This window comes from Trichoplax adhaerens, genomic scaffold (genome assembly GCF_000150275.1).
Source record: "Trichoplax adhaerens TRIADscaffold_3 genomic scaffold, whole genome shotgun sequence".
NCBI lineage: Eukaryota > Metazoa > Placozoa > Uniplacotomia > Trichoplacea > Trichoplacidae > Trichoplax > Trichoplax adhaerens.
In genome coordinates this window covers 4,783,028-4,799,186 of record NW_002060945.1, presented here as the reverse complement: position 1 = coordinate 4,799,186, position 16,159 = coordinate 4,783,028, and the positions used below count along the sequence as shown (strand labels likewise).

Here is a 16,159-nt window from a genome sequence, read left to right as displayed (position 1 = left end):
CGATCACTGGACCCAGAGTTTTTGTCTTCTTTACTAGTAAGCAAAATCCCAAATAAAATGGAATTCTTTAACCTTGACAACGAGCAAAAATCCACGGATCCGCGCAGCAAAACCTTCTCAATGTCTGATTTATACCGTAGTGATTGACCAACTTTTAGTTTTAGAAATGCAGTCTTTCAAAGACTTTGACTAGGAAAGCACTGTCACTGTGTAAGAGACCCTGAGTCTAGTCTGTGTAAGTACTGTAGGTTTGCCCAATAGACCGACTAACTGTACAGTACTATGCACTGTAGGCCCGCTATTTCCCTCATACAGTACTGCCATGGTCAGTAGAAGACAATCTGTCGAAAGTAGCCTTGATCAGTGTACTGTACTGTACAGTACAGTACAGTATAATACTACTGTACTCCGCCCCATAGGACTTGCATTATTCGATCCATCGGAAATCAGAAACTAGGACCATCTTTGGGCTGGTTGCTGAAAATTATGTTCGTATATTTAAGGATGACTAGTACATATTTATGCTATTTGATAACTAAATTATAAAATGCACCAATAGAATACCGTACCCTATGCTGTCTATGCAGTACTGTTCATGATCTACTAATGTCGTAACAGACTAACAGCTAGAACCGTATCCCATTTGCATTGTTGTAGTTGTAATTGATACAAAAGATACAAAGCTATAGATGAACCTGTTCTACTGTCCTATAGACTGCATGGTATTGTCGAATGAGTCCTTATTTCTACTATCTTGATTCAATTTACTGTTAATAATAAAGATACAGCATTCTTATTACGTATGAATGTAATAAAATAGCTTAGAAACAGCTAATATTTCAATCGTACAGTAATATACGAAATTATTCTGCGACCGAATTTACAAATCAGTCTGTCGACGCGTATAGCTTCCGCCACTCTTTAAAATCCTGCATGAATGTTATTAATTGTAATTAATTATAGAAAAGCTGTAAACTGTCTGTACACAGTAGTATGGCATAGAAGCTACATGCATACTTTGCAAAAGGTACTTTGTGCTTAAAAGTAATGGTATACTGACTGTACTATATACTCGTAAATCACATTGCTGCACGAGTATGAAACTACGAGCTCATACACCCGTACAACAGGTCTTGGACGAAATAGAATGGGCTATGTAGCACTGTAATGCTACCTTGAAATTCTCATCCAGTATCTTCATAAAAGATATACTTTTACCAATTTGTAAACAGTGCTGTATCCTTATCCATCACTGCATAAATACTATACTTATCCGAAAGAGATTTGAATCCTATATCTGAAAAGGAATCATAATAAAGTCCTAATTAAATTATTACATGCCTATCGTTAATGCAATTATTATAATGAATTAATTGTATACTGACTTAAGGTACTGTATACCGATAAAATGATAACAATATTATTCCTATGTTTATACGCAGATTAGTTAATGCAGAAAAATGACGAAAAGACCGAGGACAATGGCTGGCCATTATGGCTGGAAAGTCAACTTAGATCATAAATTTAAGCAAGACGCTTTCCGGTTCGGTGATGTCCGACCGAAACAAGTATTAGTAAGCCTCAAAATGGGTCTCAGGTAGCGATAGTAAAATCAATAACCATACCGTTCGAATGTAAAATTAATTACAATTATTTGCTTAGCCAGCATCGATTGATATACCCCATGTATTTCTTTATAATATTAATTAATTGATTATGACTGTGCTACGAATTATTCGTTAAATTCTGATCGAACTTACATATACGAGTAAATATGCCATGTATTGTACGTATTAGCGAATATTACCGAGAGCGTTGTCTTTACAGTATTAATAATAGATAAGAATAAATAATAAAATTATCTATCTACATTGTTGCTCTAAATGGCAGTACTGTACTTCGGCCTAGCGCGTGTAATTTAAATACATTATCATTTTTGCGTTACAAATATCGATTTAACTTGAGACAAGTAGACATCCTAGAAAGAAGAATATTTTAATGTGCGCGCGCATTAAGTTAGCATATCGGATCATACTAATTACTTGAAAATAAAACAAAACTTTTGTATAGTTAGACGCTAAACCCTGATTCATAATATTATTCAACAGCGTATCGAAAATAAGCTATTATAATTATTAGAGCTAGCCATTACCATATAAATATTTCTGACCCAAACAGCTAGTTTCTATCTGCAGTTTCTCTATTCGATAGCATATTATTTATAATTATCGACTAAATAAGAAAAGCTTGTCTCGCAATCAATTGCATTAGAATGAACCCCAATCTTATTGCGTAGAGTACCATAATTCGGTCTAAACTAAAATCTAAGCTGTCTGCTAATTTTCTTTACTCGGAAAAAGGTATGGTATGTACATTTTACATAACCGATTTCACTCTCGTGAGCCCTTCATCGACTTATTTGGGAAACGCCAAGTCGATCGTTTATACGGTACGTATGTACATGAGATGCAATCATAAAATCCTTAAAGGCTGACACCAATTAGCAATTCATCACAAAGCAATAAATTAAAAGAAAGTTCACAGCTAGATTATCTTGATATAAACTTGGTAACTTAAACAACTAGTTTTGTATATATGTACAATCATACCTTAAGATATGTTTACACCTGCTGCTGTAGAGTTTCACTATTAGTCTAGATTAGAGTGTAAACAGTATGGTATGGATATCACTTACTGACAGAAACCAAACTAAAACTACTGTACAGTATGAGGATACAATCTTATCATTGCTGTGCAGAACATCGTTTACATCTTAAATTCAATTATGCATTTCTACAACTATCTTGTAAATGCATCATGTGAAAGAATGGATCAACTGTTTGAGACAAAATCATTAAACCAATTAAGCAATACTGGCTAGCTAGATAGAGCTTTTTATATTAAACCGATATCGTATACTGGTAAAGTTATACCGGAGTAATATCTCCATAGAATTGCATGCTATTGATGAGTAGGTATTTAAAACAACTGAAGTATTGCATTTTACTCTGCACTAGTACTTATTTAGCCGTTCCTAGTGTGCTGTGTAATTTATTAATTACTCGTAGATGATCTTGCTTATTATTTCTAATAACCTTTAAGGAGTGCCAATTGGCGGCCTTGGATGTGGAACTATCATGCGAGGTTGGAATGGGCAATTTTGCAGATGGCAGCTAAGACCGGGGTGGTATACTTATGATATTGTACATGCTGATCAAGTAAGCAGTAAATTTCAAGAAGAAATTCTTATACTGTACATTAATAGTGATAATTTTATGCAATGCAAATTTATAATTATCGTTGTTAGGTTTATGGATTGTAGTGCATGTATAAACGATTTGTTGCTTCAATGATGTTTCATTACCAAAGGATATTTCTGGTCGTTCTATAGATTTGTAAACATAATAGCAGCTATAAAAATTATCACATGACTAGTTTGATGTAACTGCTACGATTTTTATCTTACTGATAAAAGTTCTATTCTATAAACATTTTACCAGATATTAGTAATATTAATTTGCAATATTTCGTATAATAATATAATGCTTAGGTATAGTAGATTCGTTATGACCATCTAAGGAGCACTACTTAAAATAATCTCTTGTATTTCAGTTCACAGTATCTATTCGTAAAAATGGCGAACCTTCCTATCAGGTTATAATGCAATATTTGATGTACAAACGCTATACCTTTGTAGACTTGTTTGTGAAAGCTACAGTGTGCATCTCGTTACCAGTCAATTCATGCTATGTGTACATATGCATATTTATATACAGCAAGTCTTATCACCATGCCGTCCGTCGTCAGCTCAACTGGGTGACTGGTTTTGGGGATACCATGGATCTCAAGCTACTTATCGTGCCTTGTATCCACGAGCTTGGACAACATACAATTTACCGGGCCAGAATGTGACTTTAACTTGTCGTCAAATATCTCCTATCATACCACACAATTATAAAGTACGTTACTCGAGGACCTTCAATAAAATTTAACAATTTTCACATTCTATTAATCTATTTTATTATGCAAATTATATTACAATACGTTTTATAGGATAGTTGCTTACCAGTTGGTTGCTTTATTTGGGAAATTGACAATCAAAGTGATGACGAGATTGAAGTATCCATCATGTTCACTTTTCAAAATGGAGATGGAAGCGAACACGATAGCGCTGGAGGACATCAGAATGAAACATTCACAAGATCTAGCAATGAAAATATGAATAATTCAAAGATATCTGGAGTGCTTTTACATCATCGTGCCTCTCTCCAACCATGCACTTTTACAATATGCGCTAAAGAATGCCCTGAGGTAAACGAATAAAGATTATCGGATAAATAAATTTTGTAAATTAATTTAAGATCTGATGGTAGACTGGAGACTACCCCGCAGTATCTGTATCAAATTCGGTATCTTTCGATCCGAAAGGATCTGGAAGGGAAATCTCTAGACAGTTATTATCTCATGGTAAATTGGAGAACTCTTCCAATACGAAAGGTAAATAACTTCTGTTATGTAAAGATTGTAAGGTAACTATTTACTCTGTGGCAAATTAGATTATAAATATTCTACTTTCTATGACCGTTTTACTACAATTAGCAACGCAATCGCCAGTATCAAAAAAGGGTGAAATTATTGGAGCTGCTGTAGCTACAACTGCTATTGTTAAACCGCAAGGTAAAGCGAAAATGGAATTTGCTTTAACATGGGATCAACCAGAGGTTTATTTCGATGCGAAAGAAATCAAGTATCGGAGGTACAGAGATTACGCTATATTTGTAGATTGTGTTTGTCTTATAGCCTTATCACCGTGTTATGCTAATGTCTTCTTCTAGAAGGTATACTCGCTTCTTTAATCCAAATGGCAGCCATAGAGCTGCCGATCTAGCGGTTTACGCTCTACAAAACGTTAAAAGTTGGGAAGAAAAAATCGATCAGTGGCAGTCTCCTATACTGGAGAATGAGTTAGCTATAATCTTAGCACTAACACTTTATTGAATCATAACACTAATCATAAGACTAAAGGTGTTGCAATATGTTAGAAAATACCTTAAGACTCTTTCTTCTATTTCTATAGATCCTATCCAGATTGGTATAAATCCGCTATTTTCAATGAATTATATTATATGAGTGACAGTGGATCAATTTGGGCAGAAACGGACGGAGATGAAGATGATGAAACCAATTTAGCAAGTTGCTTGAAGGAAGTACCAGGCAAAGGGAAGCAAATACATAAAGAATATGGACGCTTTGCTTACCTAGAAGGTAGAATATAACTAAAGTATGATACTGAGAATTACTACTTACGCAATGTGATTATATCTGTGAATTTGAGCTATACACTTTACTTAGTAATTCTAGAAACCCTCACTTTTACAGGACATGAATATCTTATGTATAATACCTACGATGTACATTTCTATGCATCATTTGCACTGGCTCAATTGTGGCCTATGATAGAGCTAAGCATACAGTACGATTTCGGTTAGTGCTTTAATAATTATACATATATAATCAAACGGCTAGCGAAGTAAATTACCTAATTGTCGCAATATACGCTAGAATATTTTTATTTTTAATTATAAAACTTATCACCTTACCAGCTGCCTCAATAATGCATGAAGACCCCGAATTAAGATTAATTATGTGGACTGGACTAAGAAAGCCGCGAAAATCATACGGATTTGTTCCTCATGACATTGGCGAGCCATGTAAAAAATCTACATACCTCCTAAACTTGATAGTGGTTTCACTTGACTTGCATTTTTCCATTTTTATTCCAATATCTACTAGGCGATGAACCTTGGAAACGAATTAACGCTTATTGTATATCTGATGTGCAAGATTGGACTGATTTAAATACCAAATTTGTGCTTCAGGTCGATAGATATTAAGTATTTTATCAGCTCATTGCAGTACTTTGGAATACTTTGGAATAGCACTCTTCAAAAATAGTTAACGTATGATTTATTTGTCTATTTGATACCGATTAGATTTATAGAGATTACTGTGCTACTGGAAATTTAGAATTCCTTAAAGACATGTGGCCATGTGCAAAGGTAGTTTCAGATTGATCATTTAAACTGTACCATTCAATAACCAATATGTTCATACCACTTTACCCTTACTATATAGCACGTAATGGAAACCGCAATATCTCAAGATACAGATGGCGATGGTATCATCGACAATAATGGTGCAGACCAAACATACGATGTATGGCGAATGTATGGTGCTAGGTTAGTTCCCATATTTAATAGCTGTTAACATTATAATTAAAATACGTACTCGTATACGACGCATAAATATTTATTGTATAAAAAATATAAAAATTTAGTCTTAAAGAATGCTTATTTTGTCACTAGCGCGTATTGCGGAGGGATCTTTCTGGCTGCTTTATATATCATGTATAAAATAGCTGACTTGATTGGTTGTAAAGAAGATAAAGCCAAATATTCTAAAATTTTACTCCGTGGTCGCGATTCCTTTCAACAGAAGTTATGGAACGGTAAAAAATTGTAATCTGCTGTTTTGAATTTATTAAATACAATTGTATGCTTGGCTGCAACTAAAACTTGCATTGCTGAGATTATACATTAAATATATTTTTCTAATATTCCTTAAACGTAAAGGGGACTACTACCTTTACGATAGTAGTAAAGGTAATCACTCTGATAGCATTATGGCTGATCAAATGTGCGGACATTGGTATCTTCAAGCTTGCGGTTTAGTTAACAATAATGAAGATGATGTAAGTTCTTAATGAATAATTAACTGAAATAACTCACAAGATAGTTATTGAATACACCAATAGCTTATATCATATTGCGGCTGGTATATAAAATTCTCTACTATAACGATCATACACCACATGATCAAAATTTTTTTAACTAGATCTTTCCAAAAAGTCAAGTTGATAAAGCTCTACGAAAGGTTTTCGACTATAACGTTATGAAGTTCATGAATGGAACTTGGGGAGCCGTTAATGGCATGAAACCTAACGGCGAAGTAACTATTAATAATTAAAATTAATTATAATTTTTACTAACTGCTTACGCCTAGTAAATACACTGCTTTTTATCATAAATTGGAGCTATTCAGAAAATGTTACCAATCAGCTACTGTATTAAATAAAATTGCGACTTCACGTCATTAATAAGTGATATTGCGATGCAAGTATTAGCAAATAACGTACCGTCTTTAAAGTCTTTCATAAATCCTTTTCATAAGCGCATTAATAACTGTAACATTCTCATAGATCGATACCTCAAGTGTGCAATCCGAAGAAGTTTGGACAGGAGTTACTTATGCGTTAGCTGCAAATCTTATTCAACAGGTAGCTATCTTAACTAGAAACCCGTGATATTATCGTAATAGTACCATATGATGTATGAAATTAATCAAAGACATGCATACATTTACTCTTTATATACGCAGGGAATGATTAAGGAAGGTTTCAAAGTCGCTGAAGGGATGTACGATACCACATTTAATGTAATGGGCCTTGGATTTCAAACACCAGAAGCGTACTATAAAATAAATCGTTACCGCTGTACCGGATATATGAGGCCTTTGTCCATCTGGGCAATTGAATGGGCTTTCAATCACGTTTTTAAAAAAAATACTAAAAAAATCACGAAATAACTTATTAGTTTCCTCTTGGCAGCCTTAGAAATTGATATTACGATGATTGCCTAAATAGTGAAATTACCCAGTGTTACGTATCGCCAGAGATTTTTAAGACCCTGATATTGCATGTAACATACTAGCTCTCTTATTGAAATCTACAATGTAAGCGTATCTGAGATCACGGAACTACTTCTATTTTTGTATCTTCATTTACCATATTTACCCTATAATACTTGAAAGTGCTGGTCACGTTAGATTTATATTGTTTCATGAAAAACTGATAGATACCTTATTGTAGTCTCGGCCGGTAAATATTACACCATCGTGATAAGAAGCAAGCATAATAACATTGCATTTATCTACAATTGTTAGACTTGGAATCAAAAAATTCGCCTTAATTTTTTGTTATCTTTCCGATTACTCAACCGCAAGATCTGTAACGATGAGAAATATAATAGCCTCCTGTATTGTTATGATAGTAATCTCTTAGACTCTTACTAGCTGAAATATTAGACATTTAATAAATGGCTCTGCAATACTAGTCCGTCATAGTTTACTAAACGTTATTGCTCATGATATCTTCTTAAACTCACAAGTATAGTCTTTTATTTGTTCATGATTTAACATCGTGCATATGGACAGAATAAGAGAATAAATGGACAAAGAGACTTACAGTGTTCCATTAAAATGGTATGCAAGCTGATATAACACGAACCTTATTACTGTACTGTACGCTCGTATGTACTGTTAATCAGTGAACATAATTCGATGAATTTGTAACGAGTTATTGATAGTATATTGTAAAGATAAAAGGTAGACATATAATCCTATCTTTAAATGCATAAAATATATTTACCGTCAGTAATACAGTGGATAAAAAAATGTGTTAATTTGTATAAAAGCTGTTACAAATATAAACACCATCGTACTCGTTTCGAATATTTTCAAATACGCAAAAATTATTGCAAAGTCATTATAAACATCCGACTTTACTCTAGTAGTAAGGTATTTTTAAGCTGTCTACTAAAATTTAAATATATACGCATAACTAGGATATGTGATAAAGCCTCTTGAGTAGCATAGTGTCAATTAAAGATTTTTACTAGTTTACTTCTTACGTATAACATATAAAGATTAGTAATACATGAATGCTATGGTGCAACGTTTAAATATATTGTATGTGAGAAAAACGTAAATTTCTGTTATAATTGAATCCAATTTGAAGGAATCTCAAATTCACTATTGCACAACATTATTTGTTACGACATCATTTTAACAGAACAAAACTGTATCATTGAAGAGAATCGCTCGTATACTATAGCTATAGTAAACGTTCAAGTGTCGACTTCAATCCCTATAACATTAAGTATTTGATTCCAGGCTTTAGAGATGAAACTTAGAGCCATATTTCATCCTATATAGTACTTATTGATACATCAAATCAATTAATATTTTACAAAGCTAATATTGAAAAGGTGCTTCCAGCTATATTTAATAAGACTAGCGAAACAGAATATAACACTGCAGTAATTCTATCACGACAAAAAAGTGATTAATTCAGGATATATGAAAAGTAGCCATGTAAAACTTTATAGTACGAGTATATGCATATTTTACTGTCTAAATAATTTGGATCAATGGAATTTGTAAGTGAATCTATCTAAACTCTGTGTGAATTTAAAACACTATGACGTAAAATATTGAACGATTGATTGATGAAGTAGTCATTAAGAGGTATGAGACATAACTCGAAGATAAACAGAATTCTTGGGTGCTAGCGTGGTTGCTGCTGTAACTTGAATTGGGATTTCTGTCTCTGTACATGTTGCAAATTTAAAACGGCGTAAATTTTGATCAATAATAGCTTAACTTGTAGCATTGCAAAACGCATACCAATACAATTGCGTGGGCCTAAACCGAAAGGCATGTATGCACAAGGATGACGAGCTTCAACGAGGTCTTTGTTAAACCTTTCTGGATTAAACCGATACGGCTCTGGCCAGATATCATTATCATGATGAAGAGCATAAGCAGGAATGAATATGGGAATGCCCTTAGGAAAAGTGTAGCCATTACACTGAAAAGTAGTTGTTGCTTCGCGTAACAGTATGTAACCGGGAGGATACATACGTAGCGATTCATGAATAACCTTATTTAAATAGGTCATTTGGCCGAGCATGTCATACGTAACTTCTTGCTTACCACAAACTTTTGCTATCTCGTGAATTAATTTATCTTGAACCTCGCTATTGTTAGCTAACAAATAAGCCGTAAAAGTAGCACAGCTACTTGTAGTTTCGTAACCAGCCAGCATGATTGTACTCGATTGGGCAATAATTTCGTTATCTGTCAGGCTCTTGTTACTTTCAGCAGCAGCGCTAGCATCTATCATCAGCTGCAATAGATCTTTATAATTTGCTCCGGTAGCACCTTCCTGACGTCGCATCTTGATAATACTAGCAACCGCTTTATCAATGTACTTGACACCATTCATAAATGATTTATCGAAAGCAGCAAATAATGGAGCTAATCTAGGCATCATGAATGACAACGCGATGACAGTAGGATTCATTTTGAAAATTGCCGTTGCACTATTTATTAAACGATCATGTCCACCATTTTGAACGTTACACTTTGCACCAAAAGCACTAGCAGTTATAATTTCTAAGCTAAGTTGTTTCAACCAATCCGATACATCGATTGATTGATTCTTATCAGCTACCCTTTCCATTTTTCTTATGAAAGTATCGACGGAATCATTTACTAAAGGAAACATCTGTTTCATTTTGGACGTTGTATATGTAGGATTCAATACAGTTCTAATGCGTTTCCAATCAGTATCACGTAAATTAGCAAGACTTTTCTCTAACCCAGGAGTTTTAAAGAACATAGCACGATTGGAGAATGCAGGAAACTCTTTAATCAGTATATTCTTAATAATATCTAAATCACCTACAACGTAAGCTGGCATCGATCCAACGAAAAATCCATAAACTCTGCCATACTTCTCCAAGTGAATCTGCTGCACTTCATGATTGCCTTTTCCATCTTTGGTATCAGCTGCTAAAGTGCCAATGATTGGGATAGGAGATGGCCCAGGTATACCCAGACGTTTAAAATATCGTAATGGCACAATAAATTTGACATAAAACCAAAATATTATCAATGCGATAACTGTACACCAAAAAAACGAAACCATGGTAGTATTGAATTGCAGTTTATTTGATTCAATGTAATGTAGGTTGCGCACGATCAGTAAAGAATTAATTTAATTATTTAATTAACAGTGTGCAAAGGTAAAACGTTTTTCTGCAATGTCTTGTGTACAAATATAAGAGTAGTCTAAATTGTAGTACCTTCAAATCGTAATGAACTGTTTAATGATGACTAACTATAATGCAGTGAAGTTGAGAATAAAAACATGATAGAATTGTGCATGACATCATTAATATATACTGTATTCATCCAGCAAATGCCTTTGGTTAGTTACTAATAAACACCATAACGGACTATCGTCTTAGTGGTACGGTACATTATATGATGTCGACGTAGACTATTAGTTTAAAAATGAACTCGTGTACACGTATAAGTATGATGTGCTTTTTATGGGTTGAAATGACGTGATCGGATATTATATATTGCATTATGATGCAATGCTTTGTAACTCGGTACCCATGAATTAATTTATTTATACTTTTTGACAGTTACTAAACAAAAAAAATGAAGTATTTTAATATTTTCTATGTGTAGTAAACACTATAACAGAAAGGGCTGTTATGTCAGTAATCATTATTCATGACTGCACCAATTCGGTCTATTGTAAACACGATTGTAGGCTCGATCCAATCATTAAATGTTACGTTTCCATTTACAGAGAGAAAATGAGATGATATCGATCAATTAACCATTTAACAAATTTACACAAAACCCGTAAACTATATGTATTTATTGAATGCATAGACTACTAGAAAAATATTATTTTTTTCTCGTAGTCCATGTTGAATGCTTGTTACACCTACAATCCTACATGTGTGCGAATACAACAGAGTATCACTGACAGTGGCTACGTTTACTTATATACCTTTACTTCACATTTTGCCTATATAACTACTAGTCTTGATTGCCAGTTTCGCTGTGAGCTAGCCTATTATTCATTTGTGCAATAGTAAATGTAAAGAGATAAAGACAGGTAGTAAATCAATCAACAGAGTCAGAACATGGACTACGTACTAGACATTTTACAGCCATGATCAGAATGTAGCTATCGGCCTAGCCCGACTCGATTAATAAGTTCAACTCTAGGCTGAACGCTGGTCGAGGCTGCCCCTTGAATCTTGAGCTCGAATCGATAGCTGCTCCAGCCACCCAACTCGACACGCAGCCAACTCAAGAGCTTCGACTCAAATTACAGTAAAAGCTTGTCTAGCGTTAATGAGGTGAATCGTTTTAAATTTATTGCGAATATTTTAAGAAAACAAGGTAGCTACACAGTTTAGTTGGCCATTTTACAATGATCATAAATCAATTACGTTATCGAGTGTTGTAAACCAGAGTCAGTCTAGAGTCTTCCTGCAATGTTTTTGAAACTTGAGATATCTGTACTAACAGTATCAATTTTCGAAACTAAAAAAAGAGCGCTTACAACGATTTACGGTTTTACGCATTGCATATTGAGATAGTACAGTATACAAGTAGTACTGTAATTTTAATAAATGTAGACATGGACTACTACGCTGTAGAAGAAGACCTAGTAGTGAATCTTCTTTGAGTCGTCTATGCTGTAGAACTAGGTACATTTTTACAGTCAGTAAAGACTTTCTAGAAATATTAATACGTACATTAGTATACTTATTTGTGTCATTACTAGAATTCTTATTTACTGTATTTTTACTATAGGCCGCTGTGATACCGCCACTAATCAATGTAGACATGGACTACTACGCTGTAGAAGAAGACCTAGTAGTGAATCTTCTTCGAATCGACTATGCTGTAGAACTAGGTACATTCTTACAGTCAGTAAAGACTTTCTAGAAATATTAATACGTATATTAGTATACTTATTTGTGTCATTACTAGAATTCTTATTTACTGTATTTTTACTATAGGCCGCTGTGACACCGCCACTAATAAATGTAGACATGGACTACTACGCTGTAGAAGAAGACCTAGTAGTGAATCTTCTTCGAATCGACTATGCTGTAGAACTAGGTACATTCTTACAGTCAGTAAAGACTTTCTAGAAATATTAATACGTATATTAGACTTATTAGTATACTTATTTGTGTCATTACTAGAGTTCTTATTTAGTGTATTTTTACTACAGACCGGTGTGAAACCGCCACAGTTACGAAGTCGCCATACTGTATAAATGAATCATCTTGCGCATAGTTAGTAAATACTATACTATAAATAAGCTTACAGTATTTCGCGGGCTTTAAATTTTGACTACAGTACACTGTACTGTAGCCAAAATGCAATTCACTGCCCTATACAGCACTGTACACTGTACAGTACAGTATGTACAGTACAGTATGGGAACAGACCAGCCCCGATAAAGTGAAGTCAGCGACTTCTAAGATTAAATACTGTACTGTACAGTACAGTGTACAGTACAGTCCTTGGTATAGTACTGTTTAAATCTACCGAGATAGGTGCAGTCAGTCATTGCCAAGGGAGCTTGCAGTTCTACCAGAATATTATTCGAAGAAAGTACAGTTATTGGTAAAACTTTTCCTTTAAATTTCAATTTAAGAATATTACCATCTCGTCGTATCTTTCTCTTTTGCTACTTATTGCCCTACGCAATCGCCAAATGTTCATGGTTTGTTTAGTCATTCACTTATCAAGCAAAATAACAACAATCACGCTTATTCAAGATCGACCAAAGTATTTAAGAAGGCAATCAGGCAAATGGTGCTTGCGTAAGTAATATCCGTATTATCGGTAACCAACGCTAATCTTTAAACGATGTAACTGTTAAGCAAGACCAAGACTTGCGTTATCCTAGTGAACGTACTGGACACTGTAGCGAGCAGTGTAGTACATAACTGCATTTCAAATACCTTTTCGATCGGAAAGCCGTTCAATCAATTACTGAAATTGACTATACTGACATCGTGGATGGAAACTAAAAGGAAACGAGACGACAACGAATTCGATATCTTAGCGAAAAAGAGAAAAGAAGATCAACCTGAAGGCAGCCCAGTCAATCATTTACAAATTGATGCTGAAGATCAGTTAGACAAACTCAATAATCAGATAAACCAAGCTTTAGAAAATTTCCTTGAAGACAATGCTAGTAGAAGTAACTTGACTGCCCTGAATGTGAAAAGTATTATACGTGTACGTCTGATAACATTCAATCTGTACTCTTATACTTTAAAATAATAATTGTGCTAACTAATATAGATAGCTTCCATAGAACCAGTGACTAGTCAATTCTTACACAACCTATAAGATAAAATTACTACAGTACTGTATATGGTATATGTATAGTGCACCAAAGTAATAAATTTTACTATGAGTCAGCCAATACTTATTTATATTCCTCCCTTAGAATGTAATTGCTGATGAAAGGGTTGTGAAATATGTCCAACAAGCAACCGCTGATAACGGATCAAATGCTACAAAGCCTCTTTCAGAATGTGTAAGTTTATGCATGTATGGCAATAACGTATGTGGATATGAGTATACTTAGTTGAACAAGTCCACTCGACAATATTCACTCTCAAAACAATCTCTAGTCATCAAGAATGACGTATCCGTCACTTCACCAAATTGATAATCTATTGGAATACGCTCTACAATGATTAAAATGTTGTATGATTACGCAATCTCTTTAATAGACATGTGCGTATCGATATGTGTTGCTGCTAACGGGCTTCCGTTATTCATCATGAGCTACTCAATCGATAATAATGATCAACGAAGGAAATCAATTAAAGAAAGAATGTATAGTACTGTAAACAGTACTGAAATCCTTATCATTGCTGTGGTTGAAATGATATTGACTTTTACATTACATGTGTGCTACAAAATAGATATTATAGAACAGTTCTGCAACTATAAATAAGCAGCATAAGTTTTAATAAAGTGCAGATCTACTTTGGTCAAACAGGCTGTTGGTACAGCCCTTAACACATTGTATTGCCGTCAGCAAATCATTGTTCACGTACTTGTTTGTTAGAGCGGTACCGTACTCTGTGCCAACTGCACTTGCCTGTCAATTTGTAGCTTTGATCTATAACAACCTCATATTGGTTTAGATGTTGTGGTACATTGTTCAAAGACTTATAACTCTTTTACTTAATTACTATTAAGTTAGGTTGAAGTAACAGAAATAGAAAGACACCTAGATAACCCTAGTAAACCTTGACATTATATTTCACAATTATTAATAAATAATATTAGTTGTTGCTAAATAAAGTAAGGCAGGTATAATGGCAATAAATGTTCTTCTATAGTAATAAATAAAATTATATTCTTCACGTAGATACTTGTTGAGAATGTTTCGTATTTCTCATCTACGCTATTTTTCTATGTAATTTACGGAATAAATACCCTAATCTGTAAGCTCTTAAACAATACGAAGTTGCTGCAGTAAAGAGTTTTTTTATGTCTTAATTCTGGATCGAGTAAAATATATCTAATGGCATTTATGACTTATTAATTACAGCCAAAATTAACCCGCTCAAAATTGAAAGAATACCTAAGGAGATCCTCTTCACCGGAAATATTGAAACAATATCCAGCTGCTGTTATGCTTGTAAGCCTAATTACCCTATAATACTCCTAAAAGCTTTCAAAGTAGTTGCTTATTGACTAAAATTTTAAAATTCTCAATGGCTACTGCGTCAATATCGATCAACTTTATGATGGGCTTGTATACGATGTCTGATTTGTATTTTTATAAATATCGTATAATAAATTATCTTTTGTAAATATTATTGTATAATTAAAATCTTACAGCATAAAAACTTTTATTCATGGAGTTTTATTTAAGAATCGACTTACCTAAACGGCATAATATTAATGTAATGTTCTAGGCGAAAGAAATTGATATTTTGAAACCGATGGTAAGATACATGTCTTATGTAACATATGTGGTGCATGATTAAATTCTTTGATAAAGTTATGACCAGCTTAATGATTACAATTTTAAATGTGGTAAATACTGCTACACATCGTGTTTTATTTCATGCAATTATGTATACCTGTATAGATCGATTTTAATGAATGGCCTGATAGCTCTTCTGACGAGGATTATAAACCAGATCGAGTCTCAGTCGAAGATGATGAAAATTATGTATGCTACTAGTCGCTTTTCTTGATGATAATTACAATTTAAAAGTACTGTTGGTCACTATCAAAGTCTAAAGTTATGCATTTTTTAATGTTTAGGGTGGCGATAGTAGTGATGAAGAAATGGAAGATTCCTCGCAGAAATTGTGCGATTCCTATAATATGCCATTATATCAAATTATATTGTATCAAATCATTATTATAAGCTGTAGTTAACACATTGTAGTTA

At 33.8% G+C, this 16,159-nt stretch overlaps 3 protein-coding genes across 3 annotated transcripts; 2 read left to right on the top strand and 1 right to left on the bottom strand.

The window, feature by feature from the left end:
- Nucleotides 1–1,481: 1,481 nt before the first annotated feature.
- TRIADDRAFT_54543 (uncharacterized protein) lies at nucleotides 1,482–7,644 on the top strand (the record flags this gene model as incomplete). The annotated part of the gene is made up of 20 exons (XM_002110990.1): nucleotides 1,482–1,597; nucleotides 2,361–2,449; nucleotides 3,103–3,218; nucleotides 3,613–3,654; nucleotides 3,777–3,959; nucleotides 4,054–4,311; nucleotides 4,374–4,497; nucleotides 4,600–4,756; nucleotides 4,836–4,964; nucleotides 5,078–5,265; nucleotides 5,380–5,484; nucleotides 5,604–5,711; nucleotides 5,794–5,879; nucleotides 5,994–6,059; nucleotides 6,136–6,239; nucleotides 6,366–6,508; nucleotides 6,633–6,751; nucleotides 6,895–7,008; nucleotides 7,259–7,336; nucleotides 7,438–7,644. 20 exons carry the CDS (start codon nucleotides 1,482–1,484, stop codon nucleotides 7,642–7,644), a joined length of 2,532 nt encoding a protein of 843 aa, XP_002111026.1.
- Nucleotides 7,645–9,356: 1,712 nt separating this feature from the next.
- Nucleotides 9,357–10,828, bottom strand: TRIADDRAFT_54542 (uncharacterized protein; the record flags this gene model as incomplete). The annotated part of the gene is made up of 2 exons (XM_002110447.1): nucleotides 9,357–9,445; nucleotides 9,523–10,828. 2 exons carry the CDS (start codon nucleotides 10,826–10,828, stop codon nucleotides 9,357–9,359), a joined length of 1,395 nt encoding a protein of 464 aa, XP_002110483.1.
- A 1,730-nt stretch (nucleotides 10,829–12,558) lies between these two features.
- TRIADDRAFT_54541 (uncharacterized protein) lies at nucleotides 12,559–16,146 on the top strand (the record flags this gene model as incomplete). Its single annotated transcript, XM_002110989.1, has 8 exons — nucleotides 12,559–12,628; nucleotides 12,735–12,837; nucleotides 13,764–13,971; nucleotides 14,186–14,275; nucleotides 15,305–15,394; nucleotides 15,675–15,704; nucleotides 15,851–15,934; nucleotides 16,030–16,146. The coding sequence occupies 8 exons, from the start codon at nucleotides 12,559–12,561 to the stop codon at nucleotides 16,144–16,146; spliced, it is 792 nt and encodes a 263-aa protein (XP_002111025.1).
- Nucleotides 16,147–16,159: the final 13 nt, after the last annotated feature.